The sequence below is a fragment of the Oryzias latipes genome, chromosome 18, assembly GCF_002234675.1.
Source record: "Oryzias latipes chromosome 18, ASM223467v1".
Lineage (NCBI taxonomy): Eukaryota > Metazoa > Chordata > Actinopteri > Beloniformes > Adrianichthyidae > Oryzias > Oryzias latipes.
In genome coordinates, this window is record NC_019876.2 from 24,883,036 (window position 1) to 24,902,899 (window position 19,864).

Here is a 19,864-nt window from a genome sequence, read left to right on the forward strand (position 1 = left end):
TTTTGCCTCGACTTTGATGCCCAACCATTTCTTTTTTATTTCGGCCACGGTCCGAGGATGTGAGGCTGCAGCATTTTCGGCGTCTGCCACCGTTTGCCGCTCACGTGCCTTTTTGGCATTAGTAATGCCCACACTTTGCCCTCCAAACAACATTTTTCTCCTCTTTTCCACCTCGCCAACGATAACTTCTACTTCACATTGAGTGAAGTTACGTTTTTTTGATTTCCTCTCTGTGTTTGCCATGATCTCGCAAGACATGAATATTCATTTGTGGGCGTTTCACGGACTATTTATGGGCAACTATGGGCGTGTCATGAGTTCGCAAAAGCTGCGCTGCATTTAGAATTAGTTGTGATTTATTAAGGGAAAGATGCGTAGGATGTGCGTGCGCACGGTTTTATAAATCCCAATATTTCTGTGCGTACGCACATCCTATGTTTCATCTGTATGCCACTTCTGCCGCAAATCCTACGCAAAGTTTTATAAATGAGGCCCCAGATCCTGATCACTACGTAGACAACAGGCAGGTTAAGGGTTTGATTCCAGGAAGGCTCCCAGTCTGAATCTGAAATTAAAATTCCATTTCAGCTGCTCCACCTGCTGCCCCGCCCACCTGTTCTGCTCCGCCTCCATCCCAGGTGGACTCTTCCTGGTTGTGAGTCGTGCGAGTTGTGAGTTGTGCTGCAGCTGAGTTGACACGGTAAGTGGAGATTCTTCTTCCTCTTCATCTCTTTGAAGAAAATGATGTGAGATGGTTTCTGGAACTTTGTCTTCATTAACTTCACTGTTTGTTTCTGAATGTTTGGAGACGATCTTCTTCTTTCTCTGCAAACTCTCATCACCCTGCTGTATCCAAAGCTTCATCATTGGTTATTACTGATCAACAACATGGAGGACTCTTCTTCATCAGGTCAACAACAATCAGCTGATGCTTGTTGTGTGTTCTGTCCTTTCTGACTTCCAAATTATTTTATTTAGTAGATGACAGATGAGGGGAGTTCATGCACGACTGGAAGGAGAAGGTCACATGTCCTCACTTTTTTTCAGCTCTACCCTTATCACTGAGATCAACATTCTGTCAATCAGCTCGAAGCTCCGCCCCTCCCCTCAGTGACTATCGGGTTTCCAGTTGAACTTGTTGTCTGTGTTTAGTTTCTCTAAATGTCTTGCTCATGTAACCTTCCAACTCCATCTTCATCTCAAATTGTCAGATCAGTCAGATCAGTTTGCGGACATCCTGCAGTTCAGTGTCCAGTCTGAACACACCCCAAGTTTCCTTTATATGGACTAAATTCACTGAAGCTCAGTTTTGATCCATTGTGTTTACATTGTTTTCACTTTACCAGAAATAAACTATATTAGAAATCTTCATGAAACCAAATCATCCTTTATAGAAATGAGAACAACTTTGTGGTAAATTTGTCTCTTTAGAAGTTTTTGTTCTGCAGTTGTTCTAAAGAAAAAAAGTAAAAGTAACTAAGGACTCATGTTACAGTTTTCAGAGAGTAATATTGTAAGGTAATGGATTACCTTGAACAAGTAACCTGTATTTCTGTCCAGTTTAGACATTCAACATTGGGAATCAAATTCTCTGTTGGTGCTTTGAGAGGAAGAATTTATGTATTTCTTTCGTTTCTCCTCATTCTTTGATATCTGTATGTTTTTCTTGATTCTTCATGTTTCCTGAAGTGTAGAAACAGGAAGTTTGTTTTTTCTTTATCAAAGTGGCTGAATGGAAATGTTGTTGCTGTAGCTCCATGTCTCCACCTGGTGGAGAGAGAGCAAAAGTGCAGCATCTGATGCCTGCTTCCTCTGCCTCCCACTGTCTGACTGCATTCACCTGAACCCGAAGGGAAACACAAGAAAAGAGCCAATCAGTGGAGGAGCAGCTAATCTGTTCCTTGAAGAGGATCAGAGCTGACGGTGATGAGGGTTTCCTCTGCAGGTGAAGGTGGAAGGTGTGTGTGAGCTGATGTGGATCCAGTGAATCCAGCAGCATGGATCCGTGGGACGATCTGTGGGACGAACCCCAAAGCAGAGATGATAACCATGACAATCAAAGCAACGCTCAGTGGTGAGATAAACATCTCCAAGGCCGCCTTTACACTGCATGGTTCAAGTGACCCAATTCCGATTTTTTCCTCTCATGTGGCACAGATCGGATATGATCGGTGAACGTGTAAGCAGGACAAAAGCGCATGGATTCCGTTTTTCTCAGATCGGATACAGGCCTCTCTCATATGTGGAAATAAATCGGAAACAAATCGGATACGTGCATTTGCGTGTGCCATGTAAGCAGACAAATCGGATATTCCCCAGTAAATGCGAGTCGTACATCAGTGACGTCAACTCATGATACCACCAACTGAGATCACATGACTTATTAAAGTGCTTTTGTGATGCTGATTTTGCCGTCAGCGTGTTACCTTTCAGCCTCAGGCTTCAGACCGTAGTTGGAAACCGCTGTTATGTCTGGTCCGGACGCAAACGATAACTAATGAAGCGTTAGTATGAACCGTTGCTATGGAACAGCAGGTTAGAAGCCGTTTATTTCTTTGGGGATCGTGTGTGTGTGTGTGAGCGCGCGCGTGCATGTGTGTGTAAGGAGAGAGGGGGTGTGTGAGCGCGGAGTGGGGGAGTGTCGGAGAACCGTAAATTAAAAATAAGGTGTCTCCCCCAAAAGTTTCGGAGTCTCTTAGCCCACTCTGGAGGCTGAGGGTTCAGAACGGAAAAGTGAACCCCGAGGAAATCTCCCGTGCGTTTCTGACTATGGTCGGGAAAGAGAAGTCATCGTGCAGGAAAGGTTCAACACTTGGATCAAACTGCTCGGACAGCACAACGTCTGCAAACACTTCCTCATTCAAAACTCAGAGACAGCCGAGCAGCCCTCCCTTTTACTCCCTTTTACTTGCCTCCATGACAACCGCAATCACAAAAGTCCAAAAGAGGTCCGCGGAATGCGGAAATACTGCTACGTAGTCCTCAGAACGTCTACATTTGATAGTTTCAGCATTGTATAGTGTAAATGCAAAAATCAGATACGGGTCACTTTTAAAAGATGATGTAAGCGGGTCGTCAAAAAAATCGGATATAGTCAGAAAATCGGATATGAGCATCTAGACCTGCAGTGTAAAGGCGGCCCAACTGTCCATGATCTTCTCCATGTCAGAGCTCAGCACTCACATCAGCAACCTTCATTCTTTACAGGAACCAACCTGGACCAGGATCTGGATTTGAATTTGAATCTGAATCTGAAACTGGATTTGAATCTGAGCCAGAATTGGAAGATTTTATCGGATCTGAACCTGAGCTAGAATTGGAAGATTTTATTCGATGTGAATCTGAAATTGAATCCCCAATTTCGGGATCCAGCTCCGTGTCCTTCGAGGCTTGCAAGGATGTCAATTCAGACAGGGAGGAACAGTAAGTGTTTTTCAGAGTTAAAGGAGGTTTTATTCTGGTTTAGATGATCAACAGTTTTCAGATGAAGGACTTTAAGTCATGTGCATAATGAGATCTTTTCAGTTGAGTATTCTGAGAGTCTGTGAGAGCAGAGATGTATGGAATTAATTCAGTCTCAATAATTGTCAATTGTATTTGTGAACTGTGTGCTCACATTATTGCAAAAGGACAGGACTGGACACAGGATTTCACTCTTTCCAAATTTTTATTAGCAACAGTAGATATTGGCGGTAGGTGAAAAACCTTTAAACAATCAAAACAGAACAATAAAGTATATTTAAATTAGGGCTGGGCGATATGGCCTAAAAATAAAATCTCCGATTTTTTTTTTTTAAATTCGATTTCCGATTTTTTCCCGATTTTTTTCCCCCCCCACCCTACTTAAGGAAAGCAATAAGTACAAACGGCAGACAACTTAAAGCAAATGTTGCTTTTATTTAATCAAACCCAAAACAAATGTAACGCCCATTTCTGGGATGAATAATAAATAAGTGAACACACTCTTGGAATCAAAGTTAAGTATAAGATTTTTCTTCTTACTCCCTTTTTGGACTTGTGTTTAAATAATTGTGACTTGTTTTATATAACTTTTGTCTTGTTTCTGTCTAATTTCGTTATTCTAAACTTGTTTTCACTTGTCCAAAATAAAAAGGTTACTTTTTTACTTAGTCACAGCTGTGTTTTGAGTTGCACTTTGTAGTCTAGACTAAAAGGAGACAAACATTCAGCTTGACAGTAGCACCATTGTCTATAGGATTAACAATACAGCTCATATGTGGGCTCTAAGGTTTTAATTAAATTAAGAAACCCCATCTTCTCCGCAGAGAAGATGATGAAGCAGCAGGAGTTGCGGTCGTTGCAAAATGAGGAAATAAAACACTTTATGTTCTTAATTTGTTATTTATTTATTTATTTTTGTCCTCAAAAAGTATCGATAAGAGTACCGTTAAAATACCGGATCGATAAGCAGTATCGATAAGAGTAGTAGTTCCGTTAAAACCTTAACGATACCCATCCCTAGCGCTGATTGACTTAATTGATTTCAGCTGGTAACGGCGCGCATGCATTGTTCTCCGTGCTGAGCGCACAGGGCGTGCATGCTCATGTGCAAGGTGCTGCGCACTCGTGTGAGGTGCTGCGCGCTCCAGGACACAGCGAGGCAACCAACTCTGCTGATCAGCTTGACAATAATCACAAGTGCAAACAACTAGGTTTCACAAATACACACGCTCTGATTCAAACTGTAATTTTACGCAAACGTGCAATATAAATTTGGAAATTCACACGTGTTTCACACATGCACGCTAAATGTTTCACACATGCACAATAAGTGTTTCTTATTATTGTCACCATTGGCTAATGAACCTGTCAATCAAACTCATCAGCAAAGCAGGCTTTTTTCTCTTTCAGCCAATCCAATAGCCCCTGAGACTTTCTCCAGCTTGCACAATGATGTCGGAACTGAAGGTCCATGGCACACAAACATGGCAGAAAAGTTATAAAGTCCGGAGATGCAAAGTCACTACTTAGGAGTCACACAATAAAATCATACATTAAAGTCAGGATTGTAACTCTGTCCTAACTTTTGGGGTAACGCAAAAGGACAGTTTGAGGCTGACTCCACTCTATGCCCTGACTTGAGGTATGAAAAGGAAAAAAGGGGGAGGTAATGATCTGTGATTGACAGTGAGGTTAGCTTGAGGTAAAGTAGTCACACTGCATTTTTAAAATGGAGAGTGTTACAAAGTGATACCAGTTTCTCCAAAGAACTTTTTGTGGAGGTTGAAGATTTTTCTCCTCCACCTCCTCATGATCCAGACCGAAGGGAACCATGTCTGAGTGCTAAAAGGACACTAGCAGCAGCTGCCGTATTAGCAGCTAATAAGTATTAGCAAACTATCTCCAGTGAAACATTCATAGCAAATCGCATCACCAGGAGACAGTTCTCTGGATTTAATGCCAACTCCATTCAACCACCGTTGCCTTGCTTCCAGGTGCACTGGAAAGTTGCACAAGCCAGTAATTTTTGAAGACCGAAGACAATAAACCTACAGGAGCCATGCTAAAGCTAACACGCTAACGACCGACCTGTACAGAATCAAAGGTGGGCGGGGCTATTTGTCACCTGTGTGGAAGCTGGAGAAAGTCTAAAGGGATTGGGGGATCATTGGATTGGCTGAAAGTGAGCACGCCTGCTTTGCTGATTCATTTGATTGACAGATTCATTCGCCAATGGTGACATTAGTTGACCTGCTCCGTCAAACGAGTCTCAATATTCACCATAGAAAAATCTCTCACAAATGTGGGGAGATTCAAAAATGAGAGCGAGCTTTTGAATGCACATTCTAAAACTTGCATGATTTGTGAGTTCACATCACAAGTGTACCTAAAAATTGTGTTTGTAAAGCATATTTTATGAATCTCTGATTATTACTTATGATTTATTTTGTTTTTGTGAAACAGCGTGCACATTTGTGAGAAAGACTTATTGTGCATGTGTGAAACACAGCGTGTGTTTGTGAAAGACAAGTGCATTTCCAAATTTATATTGCACATTTGCGTAAAATTACAGTTGTGAATCAGAGCGTGTGGTTGTCTGCATTTCTGATTTTTGAGACTGAATTAATTCCATAGATATGTTGGAGAAGAAAACATGTTGACTGCTTACTCTGACTGACAGCAGCTCTAGTCTGATTCCAACCAAATCAGGAAAAAAGTTCCAGTTTTGACTGGATTTTGTAGATTTGGTTGTTGGTGTCTGAGTTTGGTTTCATACTGTGGATTTAGTGTGCAATATCTGAATTGCAAAAGTTGGTGAAAATCGAAATAAATTGTAAACCTTGAAATGTGCTAAAACAGTCTTATGGCAGCTTGAAGTATTTAACAAATTGAATAAATGCATTTATGCATTTGTTCAATCAGATGGAGCCCTTCAAGTTGTTGACTAATTGGATGGAGCTTTTACGTTAGATCAGGGGTGTCGAACTCATTTTCATAGAGGGCCACAACAGTATAGCAGCTGTCCTTAAAGGACCAGATATAACTTATACATGTAACTAAATGCAATGAAAAATTAAAGCCGCAAGCAGCGTTGTATGGCCCGCAGACGCAACCTGCCTTCCACGCCCAACTGTACGCACCAACGCCGCCCTTCACCGCCCTCACCGCCCACAAATTAAGGGCTAGTCAAAACTGCATTCGCTAATTATGCTAACTATGCTAGTTATGCTAATGTGGCTAAAAGTGCTAGCATTGCGATCAGCATCATCAACTCTCTCAGAAAAACACATTACCTAAAATGCTAATTATGCTACTATGCTAGCTATGCTAATGTGGCTAAAAGTGCTAGCATAGCGATCAGCATCATCAACTGACTCATGAAAACACATTAACTAAAATGCTAATTATGCTAACTATGCTAGCTATGCTAATGTTGCTAAAAGTGCTAGCATAGCGAGCAGCATCATTAACTGACTCAGAAAAACACATTCCTCCATTGGTGAAAGCTATATGTCATAAGTTAGAAAAAAAAACACTTTTTTCAAAATGGCTGCTTTTCTGTTGATTTTATCTCCATAGCAACCATTTTATGTTTTAGTCTCGCCTCGGGATGACGATGAAAATTCCAACGATGAGTTTTCGTTTGTATCTGGTGCTAAAGGTGCTTTTTTGAAAAAAATTACAGATGGCGGCCTTTTCCCAAGGTCAAAGGTCAACGACACTTCTGTGGTGTTTGTAGACTTGTTTGTATCCCAGGTGTGTGCACGTTTTGGTGACTTTTCGAGCATGCGGCGGGGGTCACATTCTCGCTGAAAGGCAGCGAAGTCGTCGTTCCAACTGCGAAAACAATATGGTCCTTGCAGTCAGTGACTGCTGCTGCGGGCCATAATAAGGAATGAGGAATAGCAGTGCGCGACTTTGCGAGCTCGCCACGCGGACGCCGTTCAAAATCTACAACTTCTGATTGCAACATTTCTTCCAGAGTAGCTTGCCGTTGATGCCGGAAAAAGTTTCGAGACGATCGCAGATAATTCCAACGACAAGTTTACGATTGAATCCAGCGGTAAAGGTGTTTTTTATAGAAAATTCAAGATGGCGGCCTTTTCCCGAGGTCAAAGGTCGACGAAACTCCAGAGGTAATTGTGGACTTGCTCTAGCAACATGTGAGTGAAATTTCGTGAAAATCCCTGGAAAAAAAGTTCATTTTTTCATATTGTGTAAAAACGCGAAAATGGGGAAATTGCAGATTTTGGCACAAAATGGCCGCCAAACCGTAGGTCGTGTCACCATCCCGTAATGATTTAAAAACTTCCTTTGGATATTGCGAACCAGGGTAGATTGGTTTCGTTTGGCGATTCTCAAAAAAAAAGTTCTGAATTTTTTCGTTTTTGCCGAGTCGGCACATTTTTTTCTGACGGTTTTTTGCTTACCATGCCCACATTCCTTTATCGATCTTGTCGTGCGTGACATCGTTTTGTTCAGCGCGGGCCAGGGAATTGCATATTTCCTCTTCACGACATTCCGATGAAAAATGTGCGAGCTAGCTAAGATGGCAACGGTTGCGAGCTCGCCACGCGCACGCCGTTCAAATTCTATAACTTCTAATTCCAACATTTTGTCCAAAGTAGCTGGCCGTTGATGCCCGAAAAGTTACGAGACGATTGATGAAAATTCCAACGATGAGTTTTCGTTCGTATCTGGTGCTAAAGGTGCTTTTTTGAGAAAATTACAGATGGCGGCCTTTTCCCAAGGTCAAAGGTCAACAACACTTCTGTGGTGTTTGTAGACTGGAGCTGGCAGCAAGTGTGTGCAATTGCGTGAAAATCGCTCAAACAAAAGTGTCGTTTCCCCATATCGTGGGAAAACACGAAAATCGCCAATTCTCAGAGTTCGCCACAAAATGGCCGCCAAGCCTTAGGTCGTGTGGCCGCACCGTAATGATTTCAAAACTTCTTTGGGATATCCCCGACACGAGTGTTTTGGTTTCGCGACTGTATTTTGAGGTACATTTTGTTGGGCCCCATAAGCGATTTTCGGCCCATTCATTTTTTTGACGGGATCGCTGGCCGTGATGTCATCGTCTTCGGGGGGGTGACGTTGACTTTGTGGAAAATTCAATTGCAATTTATCCCAGGTGTGTGCACGTTTTGGTGACTTTTCAAGCATGCGGCGGGGGTCACATTCTCGCTGAAAGGCGGCGAAGTCGTCGTTCCTACTGCGAAAACAATATGGTCCTTGCAGTCAGTGACTGCTGCTGCGGGCCATAATAAACATAACTACTTAATGTTAAATTACTCATATTTATTTACTATAACTTTTTAAAGTGACAATTACAGTTGAAGAGAAAACAGATGGTTTTTAATTTTTATTTAACCTTCATTTGTCCATTGAGATTAAAAACCTCTTTTCCAAGGAGGTCCTGGCCAAGAGGCAGCACATTTCAATACAAAAAATACATAAAAACTAACAATATTAAAACCACATACATGATAAAAAGCAGTTGCACATTACTGTTTCAGTCTTTGATGCTTTGAGCTTGTTCTTAAAAACATTTAAAGATACCAGTACACTTAGTTTCCAGTCTTTCTGGAACATATTCCAAGCAAAAGGAGCAGAGTGGACAAAGGCTTTTCCCCCAGCTCTGTGCGGGCGACTGGAACAGAAAGCAACAACTGGACTTTAGATCTTAAGGAGTAAGATTCCACACTTCTCCTTGTGATTAAAGAACAAATGTAGGGAGGCATGAATCCAAGCAAGGCCTTGGAAATAAAAGTGTACCACTGTTCCTGCCCCCTGGTGGTCAGAGAAGGCCCTTTTACTCTTGAATACACAATGATGCATCATGGATCTACAGTTGGCAATGAACCCCAGGGAAGCATGATACATGGTGTCCACATGAAGATGAGGCATTCATATACAGAATATCACCAAAATCCAGCGCAGATAAAAAGGTTGCAGCAACAAGGCAATTTTTTTACTTCAAAAGGAAAGCACAACTTGTTACGGAAGAAAAAGACAAGTTAAGTTTGAGGTTTTTTTACAAGTTTTTCTACGTGAGGTTTAAATGTGAGGGAGTCATCAATCCAGACACCAAGGTGCTTGTACTCATGAACCAACTCTATGACATTTCCATCCAAGGTGGACACCATTGGAATTGTTTCAGGGACCTTCTTTGAGTTTGAAAACAATATTAGTTTTGTCTTGTCAGCATTGAGAACCCATTCTTACTGATTAAGTGAGTGCTGTACTGCAACAAAAGCTTTCTGCAAGGTTTCAATGGCCTGAGCAACAGATGATCCATAACAGTAAATGACTGAGTCATCAGCATAAAAATGTAGATTAGCATCAGTGACATTTTCCCCAAGTCAATAATGTACAAAATAAATAGTGTGGATGTTTGCTTGTTACTCTAACATTAACCCTTTTTTAAATTTGATTCTGTCAGGTTAGATTATATGGACAGAGTTTAAGTCCTAATGCATAATTGCCCAATCCCAGTTTTCAAGTCTGATTCCCCCTAGATATGAATAAATACACACCAATTTTTATTTTTATTCTAAGAACTTAAAAACCTTTATGCTCTCATGGGCCACATACAATGACATGACGGGCCACATATGGCCTGCGAGCCTTGAGTTTGACACGAGATGTTGCCCTATGTAGAAGAGGATCATTTGGGGTGTAATTTAAGATATTTTGACTCTTATTTATATTAAACTGTTGCAGTGAAATGGAAATGTTTTCTTTTGTTGGTGTGCTTTTTGTTCATTTATCGCAAGTTATATCCTCATTGCAATATTGATTACGAATATCGCACATCGCGAGTTTTCATCATATTGTGCAGCCCTAGGTCATACTAGTCAATATTTAAAACTTCCCCAACATTTTGCTCTGTAATGTTTGTGGTTAAAGTTGGAAGATAAACACAAACTGGAGATATCGTGACGAATACATGTCATTGATGTCAATCGCACTTATTTTTGTGTGACCAGCACAATATTGCTATATTACAATATGCTGCACATATTTTAAGCGTGTCCCAGGCTAAATGTTGCTTGTTGCATGTATTTGAAGTTCAAGTCTCATCAGCCGTCGCGCTCCTAGGTGCCGCAAGGAACCATTTGGTGGTTGAACCTTAACCTTAATTAACCACAGTTGATACTTCTCCTTGAAAAGCCACTTGTTGTCCAAGCTACATTTCCTCAGCATTTTGTAGCTTTTCACAATCCATGAATAACAAGTAGAAAGCATCACGCACTGAACTTATGAAAGTTCCTGCTGCTTTACGTCAACGTCAACTCACATCACAGATAGCCCCAGGTTCAAGTTCTGCCACTATTTAAATTAAAATCTCATGTTAAACTAGTTTATTTTTATGGTATTGCATCAAAAATATTAATATTTCATGACTTTTCCAAAACTTTACAAAGTTTTGAAAAAATGACATTTTCTGTAAAGACCTAGACATTGCAATTTCAATTTCCCAAATTTTCTAGGTTTTTCATGAACATATTAACCTTATTCTAAGCTGGAATTCAGATTATATTTGTCCATATATGACATAAAGGTAAAAACATTTCCTTTGCATTCTAATAAATCTGTAGTAGCTAATGAATCCGTAGAAGATGGTGGATCCTCCTTTATCTAGTTTTCTTAGTGATTACAGCAGTTGTCCTGGCAGTGTTCCTGATGTGTGTGTGTGTGTACGTGCGTCTGTGTGTGTGTGTGTGTGCGCGTGTGTGTGTTTGTGTATGTGTGTGGCACACAGTTCCATGAGTCTTTTGTTATGTGACATTACATTTCAAATCAATTTTAATTGTACTGAATTCATTTGAAGTGGGAGTTAGATATTAATTACATGCTGATGTGCCACCAATCCTTGGCTTATTAAAAATATTGTACACTAAATATTTAGACTTCTTTTTTGTTTCCGGACCTTAACTTCAAGAATTATTTTCTTACTGGACCACCTTCAATTTTAATTAAAGACCCCTGCTATAAACTATCTCATCCCAGAGGGAATCAGCCCCCACCACTGTAATATCATCTGTAATTTTAACAAAAGTGTTGTTCCAGTGTGTGGGTTTGCAGTTGCGGGTGTAAGTCAGGAGTAGGGAACCTTTTTGGCAGAGAGAGCCATAAACACCACATATTTTTATTGTAGCGTCCCTTTCCCACACTTAGGCACGGAGACTTAACCTCTTTTAAGGTTGTTTATTCTGGTTACTGCAGGCCGTAACCAACGCCGTACAACTCATTCAGCAACTCTTAAATCTCTCCCGCTGAGAAGATGAATGAATGCATGCATATCTTTAGAAAACATTCATTCATGATTTCAGTAAACAGTAACCGTTATGTAATAATCATTGTTTATCATTAGAACACATGATCACATTAAACCAGTAATTATTACTACACATTACAGAGCAAGTAAAGATAACCAATAGTTCATTGATTGTAATTAAAACCTTTCAGTAAATCATTACTGCACATTACAATGTAATATTCATTAGTTGTGATTAAAAGTAAAATTTAGACTTCAAATTATGTTTACTCTTAATTTGAAATTAAAAGTAAAATGTTGACTTTCTTATTACTTTTCGCTCATTTTAACCCTGCTCAAAAGTTATTTTAGAGGAGCCATTCACCCACTCTTACATTTTCATAGTTGAATTAAAACTGTGGTTAGTAAAAGAACGGGCACTGTTCATTGGCGATTGAAACAAGGGTTACACAAACCTGTGGTCTGCAGTCTGAATCAGATCAGATCTATGTGAGAGTATCAGAATGCATCACGCATCATAACATCCATTCGCTCCCATTTTAAATGGAGAGGGGTGTCAGGTTTGCTGCCCTTGATGTTTCTCTGTTGTCTGTCTGCCTGCCATTAAGCCAGTCAATGTCATGCCCCCAGGAGCCATGCCTCACTATGATTGGTACATTGCAAAACAATGTAAAACACTGTAAAATAGCTATTCATACAAAACTAAAAGTAAACTTTCATATCAAGGTGTGGGCGGTAAAATATTGTCATCTTGCTGAGTTTTAAAAACAAAACTTTGTCTTTTTCTTCAGCCAGAGAGACAAAATTGAGGGCCTCGGTAGCAGACAGAGAGTTTGATGAATATGGCAACTTGATTGGATAGAATGCAGACAATCAGCATGAGCCCTCTTGTCTCATTGGCCTTTTGGTGGCACAAACATCACGCTAAATTCTGAGATGTGAAAGTAAAATCAAAGATGGGGAGAAAGCGAGATGTGAGACAAAGAATTTTTCGCAAACGCAAAAATGTTTTTTTTGAACAAAGAGAAAGATTTTGAAACCAAATATTTAATGTTTTCATTTGCAACTTAGAAAGTTTTGTTTTTTAAAACAGAACATTTTCATTGCAAATTAGGACATTTTTATCTCTAAACTGGGACATTTGTTCTCAATGTGGTGGCCCAAATATCACTGCATATACAAAGGCCCTGAAAAGCTTGATCCAATTTTAACAAACATTTACATACAGCACACGTTTGATCAGAATAAACAACAAATTGCACAAATTAATACGTTTACACGGTTTCACAGGACTACTCTAAACATCATTTCCGCACGGAAACACAAAAATTCTCCATAGTCAGGCAGCTTGCCCGCACAGAGCAGCCGGCCTGTCCTGTTTGTGCCTCAAAGCCTCCTTCAGTGTGCACACCGTCTACACCTGACTTAGAAGCCAGTAGTGCAGTAATCTCCTCAAATAAGAGTAAAAGGGTTACACGCTACACAATCGGATCAACATCGGCATAACCCCCCCCCCCACACACACACACACACACAGTCTCCTCTTGATGAATTTTTCGAGTCTAATCCAACCAGAGGATTCAGAATGGCATGTATGCATGACACATTTTTATTCTTATCAGCTGTTTATTTTGGTTGTCTCCATGGAAATGCAGGTAGTGCTGACATTGAGGGCAATGAGTTGAGTAGCCATAAGTCCACATAGGTCTCTACTGGTTAATTAGGGAGGATAGTGTTAGTTCTACATCTCAACTGTGAAATAAGAAATGACAATTTGGAATTTCATTATTTTTATACATTTAAATTATATATGAAATATAAACTGATAAGATTTATTAAGTAACTTTATAAATGTAACCACACAGGAATAAATACTGTAAATATGCTTAAATATTTTGTTTACTTGGGTCATTTTACATTAGAGTGAATAGAAACTGACTTGTTTGTAGAACATTCTAGCTGTGACATGACTCCAGTTAGTTTGGTTTAAACCCACCAGTACAGACAGAATGGATCTGACTGTTGATTCTCCACAGACTGGACCAGCCGGGCTCAGAGACTCCTAGTGGTCCATCTGCCCAGCAGCATCAAAAACAGCTGGACTCCATCTTTCTGGTCTGCACATGAACAACTACTTTTCCATCATTCTGTTGACAGTCATCTCCATTCTGCACTTTGGACACCAGTGGACTATCAGTGTGTCCAACATGGAGCTGATGTTTGGCTCCATGACTTCACTCCGATTTGCTCATTCATCTGGAATTCTGTTTCAGCTGCTGGAGGACGACATTGTCACTTTTGCGAAGAAGGAGCTGAAGAAGATCCAGAAGCTTCTGAGTCAGAGGGAGGATGAGGATGAGCTGGAGGCTGAAGATGAAGAGCAGAGGAGCAGCAGAGAGTCACTGATGAAGATCACAGTGAACTTCCTGAGGAGAATGAAACAGGAGGAGCTGGCTGATCGACTGCAGAGCAGTAAGAGGATTTCTCTGAAGGTTTCAGCTGTTGAGAAATTAAGATTTACTGATGTATCAACACATGGAACCACAAGGATTCAAACCCTCATCACTCAGGGCTGCAGAGAGTTGATTTGCTGTTTGTTGTCTTTATTCAGGATCTCCAGCAGTTTGTCAACGTAAAGTCCAATCTAGTCTGAAGAAGAAGTTCCAGTGTTTGTTTGAGGGGATGGCTAAAGCAATAAACCCAACCCTTCTGAATGAGATCTACACAGAGGCAGCATCCAAGAAAGCAGACAGAGCAGAAACAACCATCAGACAAGAAGAGCTCTTTCAACTCCCAGCTGGAAGACAAGAACCAATAAGAACCGTGATGACTAAGGGAGTGGCTGGCATCGGGAAAACAGTATTAACACAGAAGTTCACTCTGAACTGGGCTGAAGGCAAAGCCCACCAGAATCTCCACTTCATATTTCCATTCACTTTCAGAGAGCTGAATGTGCTGAAAGAAGAGAAGTTCAGCTTGGTGGAACTTATTCATCACTTCTTCCCTGAAACCAAACAAGCAGGAATTTTCAGATTTGAAGACTTCCAGGTCCTCTTCATCTTTGATGGTCTGGATGAGAGTCGACTTCCTTTGGACTTCCACAAGACTCAGATCCTAAATGACCCTAGAGAGTCCACCTCAGTGGCTGATATGCTGAGAAACCTCATTAGGGGAAACCTGCTTCCCTCTGCTCTCATCTGGATAACCACACGACCTGCAGCAGCCAATCAGATCCCTGCTGAGTGTGTTGACATAGTGACAGAGGTCAGGGGGTTCAATGATCCACAGAAGGAGGAGTACTTCAGGAAGAGGTTCAGAGATGAAGAGCAGGCCAGCAGGATCATCTCCCACATCAAGAGATCACGAAGCCTCCGCATCATGTGCCACATCCCAGTCTTCTGCTGGATCACTGCTACAGTTCTGGATGATCTGCTGAAGAGCAGAGAGGGAGGAGAGATGCCCAAGAACCTGACTGAGATGTACATCCACTTTCTGGTGCTTCCGGCCAAAGTCCAGAAGGTCAAGTATGGCAGAGGAGCTGAGATGGATCCTCACTGGAGTCCAGAGAGCAGGGAGATGATGGAGTCTCTGGGAAAACTGGCTTTTGAGCAGCTGCAGAAAGGAAACCTGATCTTCTATGAATCCGACCTAACAGAGTGTGGTATCAATATCAAAGCAGCCTTGGTGTACTCAGGAGTGTTCACACAGATCTTTAGAGAGGAGAGAGGCCTGTACCAGGACAAGGTCTTCTGCTTCATCCATCTGAGTGTTCAGGAGTTTCTGGCTGCTCTTCATGTCCACCTGACCTTCATCACCTCTGGACTCAACCTCATGGAGGAACAGCAATCACAGATGTCTCAGCATAAACAGAGAAGATCAGTCCAGTTGTACCAGAGTGCTGTGAAGAAGGCCTTAAAGAGTCTAAACGGACACCTGGACTTGTTCCTCCGCTTCCTCCTGGGTCTTTCACTGCAGACCAATCAGAGACTCTTACGAGGTCTGCTGACTCAGACAGGAAGTAGCTCAAAGATCAATCAGGAAACAGTCCAGTTCATCAAGGAGAAGATCAGTGAGGATCTGTCTGCAGAGCAAAGCATCAACCTGTTCCACTGTCTGAATGAACTGAATGATGCTTCTCTAGTGGAGGAGATCCAACGGTTAAGGAGGTTAGGACGTCTGTCCACAGAGAAACTGTCTCCTGCTCAGTGGTCTGCTCTGAGCTTCATCTTACTGTCATCAGAAGAAGATCTGGAAAAGTTTGAACTGAAGAAATACTCTGGTTCAGAGAAGGGTCTTCTGAGGCTGCTGCCAGTGGTAAAAGCCTCCAACAAAGCTTTGTAAGAATTCTCAGGAAAATCACCTACACAGTGAATAAATGAATCTGAGTGGAAACATGACAGATTCAATAACTGCTGTCTGACTTTGTTTTCTTCAGGTTGGATAATTGTAATCTGTCGGAGAGAAGCTGTGCAGCTCTGTCCTCAGTTCTAAGATCTCAGTCCTCCAGACTCAGACTTCTGGACCTGAGTAACAACAACCTGCAAGATTCAGGAGTGAAGCTGCTATCAGCTGGACTGAAGAGTCCATACTGTAAATTGGAGACTCTCAGGTCAGGTTTGATTTAAATGTTGATTATCTACATCTGTCTGGTTTTAATCTGATTCAGGAGAAAATGTCAGATGTGTCAGTGACAAAGGAACAGCAGTAGGTAGATGTCAAAGTTAATTCTGAAAACACAAGACAGCATTAACAAAGAAAACAGACCAAGATCTGAGTACACTTTTACAGTCACAGACCCATTCACCCAGTCACAAACACATTAATACACTGGTGGTCGCTCCGCTGCCAAACACAGGCGCCCGCCTACCACCAGAGGGAAGGTGGGGTTCAGTGTCTTGCCCAAGGACACTTCGACTCATGGGTGAACAAGACGGGAATCGAGCCTGCAACCTTACGATCATGGGTCGACCACCCTACCGCCGCACCACGGCCCGCCCTTTATGACAGTGCCAATATGAAATTTTCTCCGCAACAACTGTGCCATCACCACCTATAATGTCAATTGTAATACTGTCAGAAGTCACAGCTCTGTCTCCCCCTCTGCTCAGCATCCCCAAGCAACCACAGCGCACACTTCCTGGGGGCCGCACACCTGACTCTCATTCACTCAATCACCCACAGCATACGTAAAGCACTACACTGAAATTCACTAAGTCACTCAAAAGGAGAGATCCCGGTGGCAGATGAAGGGGGAGTATTATGGGCATACTCGATCCATATTGGGAATTGGGACCAGTCCTGTTGATTCTGTGCCGCCAGACAGCGGAGGGCTGCCTCCAGTTCCTGGTTCGCTCTCTCCGCTTGGCCATTTGACTGTGGATGGTAGCCGGAAGTGAGACTGACCGTGGCCCCCAAGGCCGAACAGAAGGCCTTCCAGACCTGAGAAGTGAACTGGGGGCCACGGTCGGAGACAATGTCCACAGGGATGCCATGGTGGCGAAAAATGTGGTTGACCATGAGGTTAGCTGTCTCAGTGGCAGTGGGGAGTTGAGGAAGGGGAATGAAATGAGCCATCTTAGAAAAACGATTTACAACGGTGAGGATGACTGTGTTACCGTGTGACAGGGGAAGACCAGTGACAAAATCCATGGCCAGGTGAGACCAGGGGCGGTTGGGAGTAGGAAGGGGATGGAGCAGACCTGCTGGGGCTGAGGATGAAGACTTAGACCGGGCACACGTGGAGCAGGCTGCGATGTACTCCCGCACGTCCTTTTCTATGGCAGGCCAATGGAACCTCTTACGGAAAAGACTCAGGGTCCGGTGCACTCCCCCGTGGCAGGCTAAACGGGAGGTATGCCCCCAGGTGATGACCTCCAAATGAAGCTCAGCCGGAACGAACAAGATACCCCTGGGGATAGGAGGGTGGTCGTTGAGGTTACTCAGGGCTTGGAGTACCTTATTTTCGATTTCCCAAGTGAGGGCTCCGATTATGCAGGTGGACGGCAGGATATTGGAAGGGGTGTGTTCAGAAGGGCTGTATTTCCAGGACAGAGCGTCAGGCTTGACATTACGGGATCCGGGTCTGTAAGTGATCGTGAAATTGAAGCGGTCGAAAAAGAGACACCATCGAGCTTGCCTGGAGTTGATCCTCTTGGCGGAGCGGAGATAGGCCAGGTTCTTATGGTCGGTCCATACGATAAACGGCTGCTCGGCTCCCTCCAACCAGTGACGCCACTCCTCCAGTGCCAGCTTGATGGCGAGTAGCTCCCGGTTCCCTACATCTTAATTCTGTTCTGCTGGTGACAGTTTGCGTGAGAAAAATTCACAAGGTTTCATTTTGCCTGTGGTGGCTTCCTTCTGGGAGAGGACAGCCCCAACACCAGAGTCCGAACCATCAACTTCGACAATGAATTGTCGTGATGGGTCAGGTTGGATGAGGATAGGTGCAGTAACAAAAAGGTTTTTGAGTTTGTCGAAGGCTTGCTGAGCTTCTGTGGTCCAGATGAACGGACGATTAATGGACGTAAGACGAGTGAGGGGGGAAGCGATGCTGCTATAGATTCTAATGAAACGTCTGTAGAAGTTTGCGAAACCTAAGAACTGTTGAAGTTTCTTTCGATTTTCAGGAGGTGCCCAGTTGGTGACAGCCTCAATCTTAGAGGGGTCAGGACGAATGCAGCCGGCCTCAATGATGTAGCCTAAGAACTGGACACTAGACACATGGAACTTGCATTTCTCATGCTTGACGTAGAGCTGATTTTCGAGTAATCTCTCGAGTAAGAGACGTACATGATGTTCGTGCTGGGCCTGATCATGAGAGTAGATGACTATATCATCTAAGTAAACAAAAATGAAACGATTGAGAAAGTCATGAAGGATGTCGTTGACCATTCTCTGGAAGACTGCCGAGGCGTTGGTGAGGCCAAAGGGCATGACCAAATATTCATAGTGCCCTAGGGGGGTGTTGAAGGCAGTCTTCCATTCGTCGCCATCTTTAATGCGAACCAAATGACAAGCATTACGGAGGTCTAGCTTTGTGAAAATGCGGGCTTTCTGAACGGAGTCGAAAACTGATGTGATTAATGGCAGACAGTATTTATCTTTGACAGTGATCTGATTAAGTTCGCGGTAGTCAATGCATGGCCTGAGTGTTTTATCTCTCTTTTCCACGAAGAAAAATCCCGCTCCCACAGGGGAGGAAGAAGGTCGAATGTGACCCAAAGCGAGCGCTTCCTGAACATACTGCTCCATAGCGTTTTTTTCAGGACCAGACAGGTTAAATAGTCGGCCCTTAGGTAAGGGAGCACCTGGCAGGAGATTAATCTTACAATCATAGGGTCTGTGAGGAGGAAGAACGCTAGCCTTGGTTTTGCTAAACACAGCTTTTAAGTCGTGGTAACAATGCGGGATAGCAGTTAAATTTACGGGAACAGAACTCTCGGGGTCAGGGGTGGACACACGTGGTATGGCGGATAATAAACAGTTAGCGAAGCAGTAAGGGCTCCATTGAGTGACGGATCCCTGGGACCAGTTGAATTGTGGATTATAAGCCAGGAGAAAGCTAACACAATAGGAGTATGGGCAGACTGAGTGATGAAAAATTGGATAGATTCTCTATGGTTACCTGACGTGACTAGCAGGATGGGCTTGGTGCGGTGAGTAATACATGATAGGTGCTGACCCCCAAGACCGGATGCTTCTATGGGGGTGTCCAGAGGTCCTGTGGGGATGGACAAGCGGTTGACAACATGGAAATCAATTAAGCTCTGCTCAGCCCCAGAGTCAATGAGGGCCCTTAAATCATGAACTTGAAGGTCGAGGCATGACTTGACAGGCAAAAACAGAAATTCTTTACCAGAATCAGTGGCTGTGCTCTCCCCCCACGGCCTGTTGTCTAGCGAGGGGCTTGGGAGTTTAAACGAAGTGGACATCCAGAAACTACGTGGCCTTTAGTCCCACAGTAGAAGCAAGCTCCAACTTCGCGTCTCCTGCGTCGCTCCTCCTCCGATAGCCTAGAGCAGAGGTCGGGAACCTATGGCTCGCGAGCCATATATGGCTCTTTTGATGGTCACATGTGGCTCGCAGACAAATCTTTAATTATAGTTTTTTTTTTTTTCA

The 19,864-nt window shown here is 42.8% G+C and overlaps 1 protein-coding gene across 1 annotated transcript in view; it reads left to right on the forward strand.

The window, feature by feature from the left end:
* The first annotated feature begins 13,331 nt into the window (after positions 1-13,331).
* The window catches only part of LOC101159635 (NACHT, LRR and PYD domains-containing protein 3-like), a 35,210-nt gene continuing 28,677 nt past the window's right edge, over positions 13,332-19,864 (forward strand). The window contains exons 1-4 of the mRNA XM_023965950.1: positions 13,332-13,338; positions 14,078-14,218; positions 14,358-16,083; positions 16,182-16,355. Of these exons, the coding sequence (XP_023821718.1) occupies positions 13,332-13,338; positions 14,078-14,218; positions 14,358-16,083; positions 16,182-16,355 (2,048 nt within the window). The remainder of the gene's footprint in view (positions 13,339-14,077; positions 14,219-14,357; positions 16,084-16,181; positions 16,356-19,864) is intronic.